This window comes from Mytilus galloprovincialis, chromosome 13 (genome assembly GCF_965363235.1).
Source record: "Mytilus galloprovincialis chromosome 13, xbMytGall1.hap1.1, whole genome shotgun sequence".
In the NCBI taxonomy this organism is placed as follows: Eukaryota; Metazoa; Mollusca; class Bivalvia; order Mytilida; family Mytilidae; genus Mytilus; species Mytilus galloprovincialis.
In genome coordinates, this window is record NC_134850.1 from 60,612,884 (window position 1) to 60,629,731 (window position 16,848).

The 16,848-nt window shown below is 32.7% G+C and overlaps 2 protein-coding genes across 3 annotated transcripts in view; both read right to left on the reverse strand.

The window, feature by feature from the left end:
- Window positions 1-16,848, reverse strand: part of LOC143055895 (uncharacterized) — a 47,754-nt gene that overhangs the window by 27,121 nt on the left and 3,785 nt on the right. For both annotated transcript variants that reach the window (XM_076228940.1, XM_076228939.1), the window contains exons 2-6: window positions 16,268-16,634; window positions 15,219-15,339; window positions 10,614-10,858; window positions 10,125-10,175; window positions 535-852 (exon numbers count right to left, since the gene is read on the reverse strand). In XM_076228940.1, the coding sequence (XP_076085055.1) occupies window positions 535-852; window positions 10,125-10,175; window positions 10,614-10,858; window positions 15,219-15,339; window positions 16,268-16,634 (1,102 nt within the window). The remainder of the gene's footprint in view (window positions 1-534; window positions 853-10,124; window positions 10,176-10,613; window positions 10,859-15,218; window positions 15,340-16,267; window positions 16,635-16,848) is intronic.
- LOC143056822 (uncharacterized) lies at window positions 2,726-5,187 on the reverse strand. Its single transcript, XM_076229985.1, has one exon. The coding sequence runs from the start codon at window positions 5,137-5,139 to the stop codon at window positions 3,313-3,315; it is 1,827 nt and encodes a 608-aa protein (XP_076086100.1). The 5' UTR covers window positions 5,140-5,187; the 3' UTR covers window positions 2,726-3,312.

The following is a 16,848-nucleotide window of genomic DNA, read 5'->3' on the forward strand; positions in this document are numbered from 1 at the left end:
TCACAGCTATGATATTCTAAACTGACAATTGATGGCAATTACCGAAAATACTACATTAAAATTGAAAAGGCATGCAGTGTAAAGAGTTCAACCATACAGTGTCGTACATTGTCTTGGGATATACATTTGTACAATTTATTTGAAGAATAATCAGAGGCGAGCAGAATGCGTGGCATTTCTTTTACTTTTATCATGAAATTGATAGTCTAAATGAACAAACACAGATTATCCAATACGTTCATTCGGATTTTGGTAAGAAGCTTTCTAGAAGACTAACATTTAGAAAAATAAAAATGTAACAGGTTGCTCAGATTGTAAAAACAAATCACAACTGATCATAGCCAATTGTTTAAAGAGGACACAGGATACATCATCCTGCAAATTTGGTTAAGACTGGATACGTTGTTTCAGAGAAGGATAACATTAAATGTGTCTTATATATAAAGAAAGCGACGCCAAGTAAGCTATAATAAAGAAAATTGGTTCCTTTCAAAATGTTTTGTTAACACATGTATTTGTTGAAAATATTATTACCTCCATTTACATATAATCTTGAGCTGGAACTAGAACTTGTCCCAGCAGCATTCGTGGCATAACATGTATAATCGGCCTCATCAGCTTTAGTTATACCAAGTATGGTCAGGGATGGACTGGTCGGAGAATTATCCACTATATAATCTGCACTATCGGTCCCTTTTCCGATTGTAGTTATTGGTCCACCATTAAGAGGTTTCCTGGTCCAGTACCATGTATCGGCCACTGGTATCCCAGTTACAAAACATTGAATCTGAACGAGTACATCACCATACGTGGCAGTGGACTGGATTGGATTTATGTACGCAAACAATCGCCCTGAAAGCAATATAAACTGATTTGAATCATTCATAATTATGAGCATCAAGTAGGAAACTAATTAATATGAAATACATATTGTAAATTCGTTGCACAAAAATACCCATTTGATAACCACCCTCGTCCCTGTTAGGGCATCATAATATGTTATCTAGGAATCAAACAGTTTTCATAAATGTTCATTTAATAAAACATTACCAAGACAGAATTAGATTTTAAAACAAGCAGCTACTATCACATATGTCTAGTGATTGATTTTAATCTTAATATATTTTGATTTCAGACGAAATTTAATCACATATGAAATTGATGAACTTGTTTGTGGCCATAATCTGCTATTTTCTTTATATCTAAAAACCAAGTAAGTGCATTTGGTTTTAGGTCTTATGTATTGTGAGGCATTTAGTGCGTAATTTTCAATCTTCCTATAATAACTTACTAATGTGTTTGTTTATGGTAATTGTTATCACATATTATTACAATGTCATGGAAAGTATACAATACTTCACGTGATGATCATACCTATAATGACTTTGTGCTGCAGGTAGATTAGTACTTGTATCCATTTAAGGACTGTACTAGGATGATAAAGCTTGACAAATGTCCAAATTTGTACTTGAACTATCTATATAATACGACTAGTTTGCTTACTGTACCTAGATGACCTGAACTTGTTCACATCTGTTAAAACAATACACTTGTACTGACTGTTCAGGAACGATTAAATAAGACGTCGGGAAGCAATTAATATGGCAGTAATAATCGAAGACACATTTATAGAAGTATCAACTCATTAATATCATTTTCTTTTTGTTGCTTTTGTTTTGCTTTTTGTTGTTTTTTGTAGCTGTTGTGTTTTTATTGGTGTTTTGTTTTGATTTGTATGTTTTTATTGGTTTTGTGTGTTTTTATGCAAGTAATGGGGCTGTGATTCGTTATCTCGGAGGAAGACTTTGAGGCCATGCTGAATATCTTTAGATGTATAAATTACATATGGCAGAATTTGTTTCATTTAAGCGAGATAACTCGTACAGATAAAAAGGGAGTTAACTCTACACAAAAACATTGCATCGACTACATATAATAATAGGAATAATCGATTATTATCCGTTCATCTCGAAAAGTTATGAGTGTTAACTTGTGTTTATATAACTTCCAGCTACATTCTTGATTGAGTTTAAATGTGTGTTTTTAAATCTTTTTCGTTGTTATCCGTTTTAAATATTTGTAAGAATGAAATAGATTTCAAAGAGACAAATTAGTAACCTGATTTTATTGCTATTTATAAGATTTTTGTTAAATTGTTCTTGTTTTTTTTCCGATTGTTTTTTGGTTGGACGCTGAATGGTTCATTATTATTTGTTTTCGTTTTCATCTGGGTTTCAATTTATTTTCTTTACTTTTTTTTGTGTTTCGTCAACGATTTACTCATCATCATGGGCTCATTATGTTGTCAGTTGTTAGTCTGTTGTGGAACGACACACATGTTTCTTGTTTTATAGCTTGCTTAATGATATTGTGCATATAATGAAATCCTTAAAAAATTATTTTGGTCTGATTTAGGTGGCATTGACTACTAGACTAGCTTTATAGCTTGCTGAGCGGTGTAAGACAAGGCTCCGTGTTGAAGACCGTACTTTATAACCTATTATGATTTACTTGTATAATGGTGACTTGGATGAAGAGAGTTGTCTCTTTAGCACTCATACCACGTCTTCTAATATCTTGTATAAAAAATATGATTAATTTCGACATTTTGTCAAGTCCAAGAATGCAATTTGCATTTTACACTCTTCAATGTAATATATTCGATCTAACTTCCATTAATAAATTACTAAAAATTCGTAAAATAGAGTATTGTTTAATAAGAGAAATATAAAATATGAACTATTTTGAATCACAAATATCATAATGAGATACATATTTATAAGTATTACTAGGGGCAAAATCCTAACGGTGTCTACTTACACCAGTCCTATAATCCTATAGATAAATGATTGCCAGACTAGTGTCAAAATTATCTGTGTTTGAATAGAAAGACGTAACGATCTGGTTTCATGGTTTTGTTTCATGTGGCATGGTTATCGATTTTGTAGCATATATAATCTAAATCCATTATCCATTGCATTCGGCAAATTACAGAGACAAAAAAAGGGGGGCAATAGAAACACAAATCATTATAAAATAATAGCATACATGTATATGTAAAAAAACAACAATTTATTCATATAATTCATTTATATTAAAAGATTGTTATTTTGCTCCTAGGGTCCACACTTAATAGTGATCCATTGATTTTAATATTGCTTTATAAACATAAAGTTCAACACTTTGCCAATAAATAGATAAACCATATATATATAACATAATAATAACTTAGAAATTAGTTCAAAATAATGACAATTGTATGTAAGATGGGTCTGCCAACTTGAATAAATGACTTAGTAATACGACGTATTATTAGTCACTTAAAAGAACTTTCTTCAACATTTCAATCAGCTTTTCACGCTTTCGAACTCTAGTATTTATTCCACCGTCCTTCAATTTCTGTTTAATTTCAATGTCGGTCATTTTGTAGAAGTCTGGAAATTTTTGTTTATTGTGAACAGTGCTTGCTTTCTCCATTTCTTGTAGAATTTGCCTCCTTTTGCGAACTTGGATTTCTTGTTTTCCATTTTCCCAAAATTGGTCGTCTGTTTTGCGATACTTTCTTTTGGGTCTTCCGGAATTAACAGTTAATTCCAGACGCTTCTGCACTTTCATGGCATCAACAGCACAATCGTGGTGATTTGTCTTTAAATGGTACACCGCTTTTATGTTGTCATTGATTTTCTCCGTCGGTTGGCCACTGAATTTTCTTAGAGAACCAAATTGTGAAATGAAGAAAGGTACATGATATAACAAGCAATGCATGTAAGGGGTTACATTCGAACTCAAATATCCTTTTCGCTCCGTTAAACCTAGTTTAAGAAATGCTTTGATAAATGATTTACATTCAGAAAAGATGTGTTCGGCTGTCCTCCTTTCGACTTCATCTGAACATACAAATGTATATATTTTCCAAAACATCTTCCATAGTTTTACAGTATCATCGTGTGTATCATTGTGTACAACGAACATTAATTTATCTGGCAATTTTTGCGTTACCCTTTTCATATCATTGCCAGTTAATGATGTCCACTCTAAATCGCCTCGGCCTTGACTCGTCCACAAACTAAAAGTTACACCACAGTCCCGTATACTTTTAACAAGGGAATCAAGGTAACCCCCATTCTCTCCTTTCAGTTTCGCTTTGTCGTCTTTTTCAATCACATCGTCGATTAAATTTCTCATTAAAACGTCAAATATTCTCATGAAAAGGTGAAGCTCGTCTGGAATTATATGAACAGGTTCTATTGTCATCAAAGGTAGATGTTTCACCCCGTAATTGGGTTTCAATGTGCCCATGTAAATTTCTTTAATTTCCGACGTAGTTCTTACATTTTCGTTTAAATGGTAAAAGTTCCAAGGCTTCGACACGTCCCCTCTGTCCTGCTTATGTACTTTACACCAAGGACATGCGTATTGGCCGGTCGACGACCCAAGACCTAAGCAAATTTGAATAAATTTCATGTCGCCGCCGAAGAAAATTTCTAGATTGTATAGTTTGCTGTCAACTTGTATGTTTTTACATAAATACATTTCATTTATCTCCGAAAAAACTGGGGAAAGGCATTCTTCAAGATTTTCATACTTTTCGGAAGATCTAACGATGGCAAGTACTACAAGTTCTTCAGCAGATAATTTTTCCGATGACAAAACTGCAAACGAAATGACAATAAAGTTTGATATGCGTGTAACTTTTGTACCATCTCCCGAAATTTTTATTTGTATTTTGTCTTGTTGATCAAACGCCCTGGTCTTGATAATATTGATCAGTTCGGACTTCAGACTAACATAAGCACCAGGAGTGTTACCAGGAGTGCGATGGATTGCAAACGTATTATTTGTTTTTTCCCTAATGCTGACAATAGAGTGAAGCTTTGGTAGATCTCCTGTTTTCATAACTATTTCATGATAAGCGTTGTCACTTATTTTAAACTTGTCAAGAATAAATAAAATTTCGTTCATTCTTTCTATATCATCAGAAGGTACAGAATTGCCAAGTGGGACGCTTACTGGATCACCATCAGAATTTAATAGTTTGACACCCGTTGGGCGCAAACCGTAAGAAGCCGCAAACCACAGTGCTTTTTCCATTTTACTTTTAAGTGTTCTGGTAATTCGGTACTTCTGAGTTCTTGACATAGCTTCAACGTTTTTACCGGTATGCTCATAAGACACTGGTTCCGCTGTTTGAACCCCTGAAAATAGTTTTAAAAAAACAAATATTTATGTAACATCAAAGTATATTTGGCTCGTGTAAAACATAAAAAATATTTTATATATGTTTGAAACATTTTCACTCTTTTGCCGCAGTGTACTATAGAAGACAATTTTTCGCGCGGCAAAATAAAACATTTAGTAAAAGGCAATATAATTTATTATACCTAAATTTAATACAAATATAATCTTTGTTATTCACTTTTAACTATAACATACACTTCTCATTGACATAGATTTTTTTTTATGGATATCTCATTGTTTAATGTATATCTTTGTTTTTGCTTATTTATGTCTGTTATTTCATTTTGTAGAATAAAATGGTAAATTAGGGACAGGATTTTGTATAGAAAATCTCGAGCGTAGCAGTTTTAAAATCCACAAGCTTTGTGCACAAGTTAAATTACCTAAACAATCAAGCAATGCTTCTTTATCTTTGGTCACACCAGCTAGTGCAGTCATGTTCTCAGACAATTCTTTTTCAACTTCTGCAAACTTTTTATTTGTTTCAATTAATTCATTCAGCATTAGGCGATATTTTTCTGTCAACTTTACATTGTCTTTTTCAAACTTGGAAACATCTGCATACAGTTTTGACGCAATTTCAATTTCGGAATCGTAAACAGCTAGCTTTTTCATTTTCTCGTCCAGTTTTACTTTTTGACGACCACCAACTTGTCTTTTGTATATTGATGACACTTCACTACAGATCCGTCGCAGTCTTTCATCAAGTCGATCGCACGGTTTCAGATAAACTGGTTTTAACTGGGAGTTTAATATACAAATGTAGCTAAGTTCTGGAAATTCACACTTTGCTTTGTAAAGTTCGCGCACAAAAGAATACTTGATGTCAATTGTAAGAGAAATTTTATCTTCGGATTTGAAATCTCTTTTTAAAACGGGAGATTGCGATCCTAGGCTTATAGTGCTTTGGAATTTCAATTTCTGGTATGGTGATAAGTGTTCGGACATGTTCACGATTTTATCAAGAAATTTTAAACTGCTGCTAAAGTATGTACAATGAATAGTTTACAAAACACAAATAAACACATGGTGGAACAATTGGCTTACAAAAAGTTACAAGTTGCAGAAGTAACACATAATGTTTCAATTGGCTTGTTTTCCAATACGACTTTGTCCTCAATTTTAACGTATATCTTTCTCATACGCAGTTTTGGCGTGAGCAAAATTGGGAATTTAATTTTCTGACCAGTTCCGTTTTGAGCAATCTTATAGTACCAACTGTTACTTAGAGGAAGTTTTGAAAAATCTTGTGTAGAGTTTAGTAATACAGCTTTGTCGCTATGAAAGCAATATCTAAAAATGTCAAGATCAAATCTGACCACGGATCTGTTATTTCTGTTGCCTCGTCTTAGTCGATCACGAATAGCGTCTTCGAGCGCGTTTGCTGCTGACAGTAAGCGTTGGTGTTCGATTATCTTTGGAAAATATTCAGACAGAGAATCTTGATCGATGTGCGATTGTGGTTCCCAGGTTGTCTCAGTATATGGATAATCTTCCCATTTTACTAGATATAAGTTGCCCTGAAAAGAACATATTAAAGTCCGTAAATATAAATGATTAAGTAGTTCTTAATATATATATATATATATATATACATGTATGAGGGGTTTACAGAAATATAAAGAATCATGAGCAAAATGTGCAGAATACAGGGCAAAAATATAAAGAAAAGAGAATAATGTAGTGTTGAAGTATAAAAAATTGAGAATAAGGGTCAAGGTAAAAGTGTTTAAAAATAAAGAAATGAATGACCCCCAATCTTAACCCTCGCACATTAATATATAGCAGTAAAAGTAATATTCAAAGAATATTCTTCGTGTCGATAAAACGATGAGATGACCCCCCCCCCCTCCTTCCCCCTTTGCATTAATTTCAAACCAGCTAGAGAACTTATTTTCAAAAGTCTTGCTATTGTAGCTCAAATTCACAGTACCACATCTTAAGATCACCATCGCTTGATGAATAGATCCCCCTTTTTAATTCATTTAAAGTAAAAATGTCCAATTACATAAGTTAACTAAAGTCTTTTTATTTATTTCCCCAGTTTTTAACGTATTTTTGCAAGTATCTTTACAATTCAAAATCACAGTATCATATTGTTGTCCCTCTATTCTTATTTTCCCCAATAAACGATAAAGAAACCGGGCACAATTTTAAAAGGGGGTCCATTTCCCAAGCACCTGTCCTTCAGTTGCATACATTTAGGTTCTTACAGCATAATTGCGTATTGCCGAACATTTAGCCGAATTTTTAAAATACTTGTTTAAAAACTGCAATTTTGATAAATTTAGAAAATTCGGAGTATTTACCGAGCGACATAAATTTATATTATATCGGAAGGCAACTATATTCTTTGTAAAAGTTTATCTTAAATACAGTTCTGTTTTCTTAAATAACGGGAACGTATAATACCATACGTTTTATTGGTTTATATTGATAATTTTAGATCTATAAGGGGTAAAATATACGTCACAATAAAATTTAAACTTGCAGGCCTAAAATACAGCTTCATGTATTTAGAAAAGTATTGCTCCATTCTCATCTATCTTGATATCATGATATCTTTCCCATTAACGAGGCAGGAATTCATTTGTTTGTTCTCATATTTCTAGGGTAATATCGTACAAGACCCAATGTCAAAGTAATTTTCCTTTCATATATTCTAAATTTTCTTTTATTTGTACTTAAATGAATGATATATAATAGCTTCTTATTTCTAAAGGTAAACCAGGTATACATTTAATTCAAGACATAGGCTTGATAGAAGTGAATAGAGATATTTTTACTGAATTTATTTCTATCCGATAAGACAGCATCCCCCTTTTTTCGTTGAGAACAGTAAAATAATGATGATTGTATTTGCTATAGAACTCTGGTGAGATCATATATTAATCCATTACATTGCTAATTGATTTCTGGTGAGATTGTGTCAGAAATAATTTACACATGTCTTGAAAAGTCACATTAGGATTAATCGTATATACAATTAGTTAGATTACTTGCTATTAGCTTTTCTTATCTTTCAAATTTATATTAATATAAACACTGTCATCTTTGGTAGTAAGTTTTTTTTATTTTTTATTTAATATTTCAAAATATTAGCTTGCAAAAAAACAACAATGCAACAGTAGTCTGCATTTGCATGTCAGGTCGGTTATTAAAGATATTACAATATTAAATGAAATAACACTTGGTAACATATTAACATCGGCTATTTAAATAAAATGAAATAAAAAAATCCAAGTTATATAATCACCTCGAGTTTTCACCCCGTATAAAAATTAATATTCAAAACCGTCAGCCTACTAAGGCTTCTGTGTCAAGTTTGAAATTTAGCCAATATATACTAACTACTTTATTTATTACCTCTTTTGGTGTAAATTTCTTCACAATAAGTCTCTCAACTTTGAAAGTTTCCTCTAAAACGACCCTGGATGCTGCTGGTTCTTTCTTCAAACGAGGTAATGAGTCTCCAAAACACAACTTTTTCCAATCTTTGTGAATACGACTTCGCAAATTATGTCCACTCGTCATTGCAACGTTAGACTGAATTCTTATTGATTTTGAATTGTATTTTAATTCGTTTTTCTATTATATAACAGGAAATAACTTATGACATAAAAATTTATACCATATGCCAATATTTGAGTAAGGACAGTTGTGTTTATTGTCGCCCGTGTCGTGTAATTCGTAAAAGTTGCTTTGTAGGACGTAGGTAGCAGTGATCACAGTTGGATACTTCCTACTTTTTAAGTTGTTTGAATTCAAGTTACTAGTATGAAATTTTATGGTACAATGTTTGGTGAAATGGCATTCTCGCACCACTTGAAAATAAACCATGCTTAATATTTGTGTATAGCTCTATATTGTATTGTGTTCATCTCACTGAAGAGTTGTTGTTTTGTTTTAATTAAAAACTTTTAAATTTTTTTAAATTCACGGCAAAAAGAGATAACATCCTTGGAAAAAATAAATAGAGATAAGTTTAAAAGAAGCTTTAATATTTCATATTCATATATGCGCCAATAACTATCGGTTAGCACCAACCTCTTGTGTCGTTTGCTTGTTGTACACGAATTTCAGTCAACTTGCCGAAAATTTGTTGTTTTCAAGTAAAAAATGACAGGACTATATCACAATTATTTTTTATGAAAAAAATATTAGTCAAATATTTGAAGTCTGAACTTGCATGCGATACCAAGGCAGAAAAAAAAATCCTGTAAGAAATTGCTTAAAAAAATAATGAAATCCAACAAAAATGATTCAAACAAATATAACTAATGGGTTCTGTATACGTGTCGTGACTAATTTTTATCTTAAAAATGACCGACTTAAACCTAGAATAATTTCAATTAAAAAAAAATCAACTCAAAGATCCTGCTTTGAATTTTCTAAATATGTCACGGCAAAAAGTTAAACGTCAATGCAAATGGATAAAATCTCAATTCTTAAAATTTTCTTCTATATATTTCTTTATAACGATAATTACTAAATAACTTGGATAACTGGCGCATGCGCAGCAATGGATGGAACAAATTCTGCCATATGTTTGTGGTTTTATGAATATTTGGTCTCGAAGCCAATTACATAAGATTCCCAAATGTCGTTGCGTTGCTCTTTCGTTGACGTTTACATGATGTACCCAATACATCATCTTATTCACAAGATACAATACTAATCACGGTATATATATGAAGATTCAGTTGAGAAGAAAACTTGATGGTTTACTTTTACAAATTGTGACTTGGATGGATAGTTGTCTCATTGGCACTCATACAACATCTTCTTATATCTATTTACCATTGATTCCGCATGGGTACCAGATAACATAAGTTTACCTGTCTAGACTACATGTATGGAGTTATTTCAAAAGAACAATCAATTACCTGGAGTTGTCGTTGGAGCCGGTGTAGTGGTGGTCGTTGTTTCAACGTCTCCTAAAAATCAGAAAACAAATATTATTGAAAACAATTATTTTAATATTCAGTAAGCGGTTTTATTTGCAGATATTATTTCGAAGAAAATGAATATATCATGGGAAGAAATCAGGCATGCAGTGAAGAAAAGAGAAACCAGAACAGAAACAAAAAGTGGGAAAACAGAAATTATAGAACTTAATAGTCCATGAATGTGTACTCTAAATAAATTGAATGTTAACCATGTTTTCTTGGCACGTTTCGAATTCATCTTCGTAATGAATAGGTTATGATTTTCATTGGTCATGTACGTTTCAAATAGATTAATTATTGTTTTTCAGAGGTATGCTAGATGAATCACGTGTGTGCGTCCCATTAGCAGAAGACATAAACACCTTGAGAAGTTCCCCAAGTATTAAATGTGCTTTAATATATCACCTTCAATGAAAGAAAGGTTACCTGTGTCACATTCGCAGTACTCGGGTGGACAATACGGTATCGGGTTATCACAATTAATCCTACACCAAAAATCCATTCCTCTATTGTCGGTCCATAATCCCGTGCCTTTACAAATTTTCGTTGTTTGTCTCTTCAGACGTAAATTTGCTTGTTTTGGACAAATAGATGAATCACATTCCTCCTCTGAACACTGGGATCTGCACCACCATGCCATGTATTGTGAATATTCTTGGCTTTTTATCCGCCTTAATAATAAAATAAGTTAAATTGAATAGAGATGAAAAATATGATACTACGTTACGAACAGTGTTCGGTTTAGTAATGGTAACGTTACTCGGCGTAGTTTTCAATTATTTCAACCGACTTCTGTAAAAACGTTAAAGCTTTGCACTTTTTTTTATACAGCTGGCATTTTTATTTTAAACTACTTATTTAAAAATAAAATAGACTGTATGCATGACTGATTATTTATTTTTGATAAATATACTTTATTTCCTCATAATCTTAACTTATTGAAAGTTTATATTTCAAATATTTGTCACTGCCCAAGCATGTTAATTGTTGCAAAGTGCACATCCTCTATGATGCTCAGAATTCCGTCATCACAAGTATCCAAGTCTAGGCATATATATCGCCTGGAAACAGCCAATACCAAAGCTGTTTAGTGTTTTGAGAGTATAAATGTTATCAACCGCCTTCAACTGTAGTTTTCGAACTAGCGAATAGTTTTAGGGTCTTTCTATTCGTAAGACCAACATCATAAAAAAAACAGAAATAAGTTCTTGATCAATTAAAAATTGTAAAATGAGAGTAGCCCTTCATTTTTTTCAATATAATGATATCCGTAGAAATATTTAAGGAATGACTGTAATATTTTTTCTGTCTATGAAGAAATAACATAAAAAATTTGGTGCACACTGTATAACGCGCGTAGTGGGTTGTTTAACAGTGTGCACCACATTTTTTATGTTATTTCGAATAGACAGAAAAAATATTACAGTCATTTCTTTAATTTAATTCTAAATTCCATTTTAAACCGTAGAAAACCAATTACATCCAAAATTAAATTATTCGGTAATGTGCCAAGTTTTAAGTTATTTTTCACAATTAATGACACTCAAATAAATAGTGAAATTCGTTTTCTTTTGATGTGGTGCAGAGATTAAAAAATAAATGTCTTTCATCCTTAAAAGTGTACATTTTCAATTGATTCATTTAATTTTTGTGTATAAAATATCAGACTAAAGTTTATAAAATAATGTTCTTCCTACATGTGTTTATAACTGTTACTTTTATGTTTTCACTTAAACAATCACATAATTTTTAAAGTAAAAACGGTAGGGTAATGAAGTTTAAAAATAAGCATAAACAATGTCTACAGGTCAAGGCAAATAAACTTGCAAAACTATCATAAGTTCAAATTACCGACTTCATTAAAAAAAATCCATAATGCCCGCGTCACACTGTCCCGATTTTTATATACGATGGACACCCGAATGCGAAAATTGTAAGTTCGTACGAAATTGGTCCCGATCTCGTTAAAATACCAAAAAGTGACGGAAGCAAGTACGATGAACAACGAAGTCTATACGATGGTGCCGAAATTATATACAATAGCAAAAGATGGACATACGAAGGTTAACCGAAGACAGGTATTTAAGCTTCATATCTCAGCCGAAACCTACACGATGGATCACGAAGACTACACGATGGATTACGAAGGCTACACGATGGATTACGATGAGGGCACGATGGCCATACGATGTCTAAAAGACGTCGTGTACAGCTTGAAATAGCATAATACACAGGAAATTGACAATATTAAAGGTATTTCCAGTTACTGAATGTTTTGGTTGATTTCTAAAAAATAGTTTATGTATCAAATATGCATATTCAATTTACCATTTTCTGCATGTGTCATATACAAATATAGTGTCCATATTTGTCCCCAATATGTTACATACGAGGGGATGCCACGCTCGGCATTGCCTTGTTTGAACTGTAAAATGTGTGCACTAGTCTGAATAATCACCCATAATTATGCCCATGTTTACTGATCTATCTTAAAGGTAAGGTAATGGGTTCGTTGATCCCTTTTATTCAAAAAGAGCTCTTTCCAGGAGAATATCATAATAATATAGACAAAAGGAAGGATGTGGCCGGGAAAGCAACAAATACGGCAAAATATGACATATAACAAACAAAATGGTTATGGAGTAAACATTCGTGTGACAACAACTCAGACGATACATAAAAAATCAGAATAATGAAGAAAAAGTTGGTTTCCCTATATACGTGTACTTGCAGTGTTGGTATACGAGGCACGTTTATGATTTTCATTATGTTACTTGATATGAAAAATTGACAAAAAATAATATTTTACTTGTAAAAGTAAATCCTGAGCCTGTAATAGCTGCTCTTCTTGTTCCATTTGAACTAATAGAAACAACGCTGTCGCATTTCTTGTTCTCATAGAATCATATGATATGAGCTCCATGTTTTGTGAACGTCTTTCTTAACTGTCGTATTAGACTGACCAGTGCATATCGCGCATGGCACTTTAAATGTATTTTAGCGCGAAAATTAACTTACATTTAGCTGGATTTATTGCCGTCGTAGTTCCATCTTGTCGCCTTCGTACTTTTATTCGATGGCAACACGACGGGATTACGAGGTCTTCACGAAGTCGTGTTGCCATCGTTAGACCTTCGGGTAGCTTCGTGATTCATTCGTGTAGACATCGTAATGTCAAAACTGCCCGATGAAAACGATGGAAACACGAATACAATACGATGTTCAAAGATGCATTCCCGGTGACATTACGATGGTGAGGATGGTGATACGAACTCAATACAAACCCTCAACATCGGACGCACCTTCGGAGATTTATTAACATGTTAAAAAATTTAGAACCCTTCCCGACGTTGTCCCCGAAGGCTAGAAAAAGTGGCCGATGGTTCTACGATGGTTAAAGCTGGAACTACGAATAGCCCGATCTGGATACGATTAGTCCCGATTTTGAAAATTTCCATAATCGTGTTGCCATCGGCGTAAAAATCGGGACAGTGTGACGCGGGCATAACAAATTTATCAAAAGCATCAGTACAATTTCACGACGTATTCAGATTTCGTATTCTTAAATTGTTTAAAGCAGGTCAGTTCAGGTTGAGGTGTAATGAAAATTCCTTTTTTTACCAAAAACGCATCCATCTAATTTTCAGTTGCTGGCTAGTTAATTAAAATTCCACATTCCACAATCAATACAAAAAAAACCTCTTATCTTATCTCGTGGTTGTCTATCATATTTATATTTCTTATGAATTTTATTGATATAAATGAGGCCGACAGTTATCTCGTTTGAATTGTTTCACATTTTACACGTTGGGCTTTTTAAAGTTTACAATGCGGTAAGGTTTTTTTTTTCTATTACTGACGGTCGTGCGGTACGGAAGCCGATAAGGGCCATTCAAAAAAAATAAATTATGTCGATGTCGTAATTACGACATGGCATGTCGTAATTTCCACATAACATGTCGTTATTACGACATCGCTATGTCGAAATTAGCATGTCGTTATAACGACATCGCTATGTCGTAATTTCGACATAACATGTCGTAATAACGACATCACTATGTACATAGAAGATTATGTATTATGATTGCCAAGAGACTAAATGACACAGAAATTAACAACTATAGGTCATCATAATGCCCAAATAATAATAAAAGCCCCCGCATAGTCAGCTATAAAAGAGGGACGAAAGATAGCAGAGGGAGAGTCCCCGAAATGCTGTGTGGCAGACAGTGTTATTAATTAATTATTAGCTCCCTTGGTAAAACTCCAAATTTCATATTTAATGTATTTCATTGTTAAATAATTTACATGAAGCTTAATAAGTATATATTTGTTAATTGCATAGCTTTTGCTATTTGGATTCATTGGTTAAAGATATTTATTTTTATTGTAAAGTTTAATATTTGCATCGTCGCAAAATCTTTCGTTACCTTCTTTGGTTACCTTCTGTGAGAAACTTACATATATTTTATAGATCCCGTGCACTTAACGACATGTTATGTCCAAAATACGACATAATTATTTTTATTAGAATGGCCCTTGTCAGATTCCGTAGTGCGGTGACCTATAATTGCATATATATCAAAATCATATGACCTATGGTAGGTTGATGTCTCTTGTGCAATCATACCACATCTCGATATCTCCATATTTTTTATAATGTAACTTTGTTATTTTAATCTATGCTATGATAAACCCAAGGCTGTATGTCATACTAAAAAATAACTTATATCAGATAGCACGTTATAATTAAGACATTTTAGGTTATGAACTATATATGTTTATATCTAACCGCAGGGTAAAAGTTTTTTTAAAGTATTGAACGCTAAATAAATCACGTATCCTGCGATGACTCCTACATCAATAGATAATGCGGAATGATTTAACAATTTGTATGAAAAAAAATATATAATGCAATCCTCTAAATTTATCCTTTAGTAAATAATGAATTTTTAATATATTTAATTAAGACTATTTTATTTTTGTAGATTATACATAATCAACTTTATATACATGTATGATCTTTAATACCGTGTTTTGAATTTGAGAGTCTGATCTGGCAGTATTCTGATATCGGCACAACTATAAAACTCCTCCTGCATTGGACCACAACCATAACAGCATTCATCACCATCACAACCCCACCGGTATCCTATGAAAATAATATTACCAAGGTAACATTTATACAAAATATAGCTGAACAAGAGGCTTTAGAGGTTACATGCTACTTTAGATACAGTTGGCAACATCATATAGCTTTTGTGCCTTTCTTGCAATGCTTCTAACATATATTTAATTTTTAAAGTCTAATGTTAAACCATGAAAGAAATATATAAATATTACTTCCATGGATTAACCTAATATGGTTGTCTGTTTGTCTTTTTCCTTTTAAGTCAATTTATTTTTGATTTATGAGTTTGAATGTCCCTCTTGTATCTTTACCCCCCCCCCCCCTCTTTTATAATAATTGCTTAAGGTCCTCCTGTTTCCCCTCACACATTCGGATCCAACAGAAGATGTAGTTTTGTAAATATTTCACACAATCATAGAAAAGGATAGTTTTGCCGAGGTTACCTTTTTATTAAATTATGTTCTATATAACAGCAAGTAAATGCACTCCTTTGAACGCCATAATGAATTATCGGTTTCTCTAGAGATGCTCAAGTCTAAACATAATTATGATAACGATTTAAAAAAATTATCTCAAGCTTCCCTAACACGTGCTGTTCTATATTTACAACGGGTCCTAAGCTTTATCTGCTTACCATTCCGGAGCACCTGATATCACTCCAGTTTTGGCGGGGTTTGTGTTGCTCAGTCATTAGTTTTCTAAGTTTTACTGTTGTATTGTTTTCTTTGCTTTTTTTTCTTTTTTATAGCTATGGCGTTACCAGTTTATTTTCGACTAATAAGTTGAAATGTTCTTTTAATAACTTTTCGCCTCTTAAAACGAAACGGTATATGATGATTGATTGATGATGACATTATTTGAATGTATCTCTTTACTTTTGTAGTTCGCATGAACCAGTAATTGACAATTGCATGCATGCATGGTTTAAAAAAAAAAAAAAGTTACTTACCGGTATGGTATCGAAACTGCAGTGAACATTTATCACATGTTAAATTCTCTGGAAGCTGTATCGGTATCACGTGGTACCCTGAATTCCAAACCTTATACTTTTTATATTTTGTATCTCCTATTTCCAAAACATTTCTATCTAGACAATCTACCGTTATAACGTTATCGTTACTATTATCACAAATTTTGAATTCAATATATCCCGATAAATTCTTAGTTATCTCAACAGTCACATTAATTATTTCGTTGTGCTTGAACGTCCGAGAAATAAATTTATGATCGTATTTTTCACCATGTTCATGATCACGCGGTCCATCAAAAGGGTCACCACAGATTCCACATTTTCCTTTATTTTTCAACCACTGTTCCTGTAAAATATTAGCATAACCATAATTAAAAGAGTACACATTTTCTGTGAACTTTAGCCTCTTAAATGAGTAAGGAAACCTGTTCTGTATTTATTAGTTAACACTACTCTGTGTCTAGAAGCTAGAATCTTTTCTGAGACTGTTTATGACGTCATAACACTAAAATCATTTGGCTGCGTTCCGAATGTTCGAAACTTTGTGCGTTTTTCGTAGT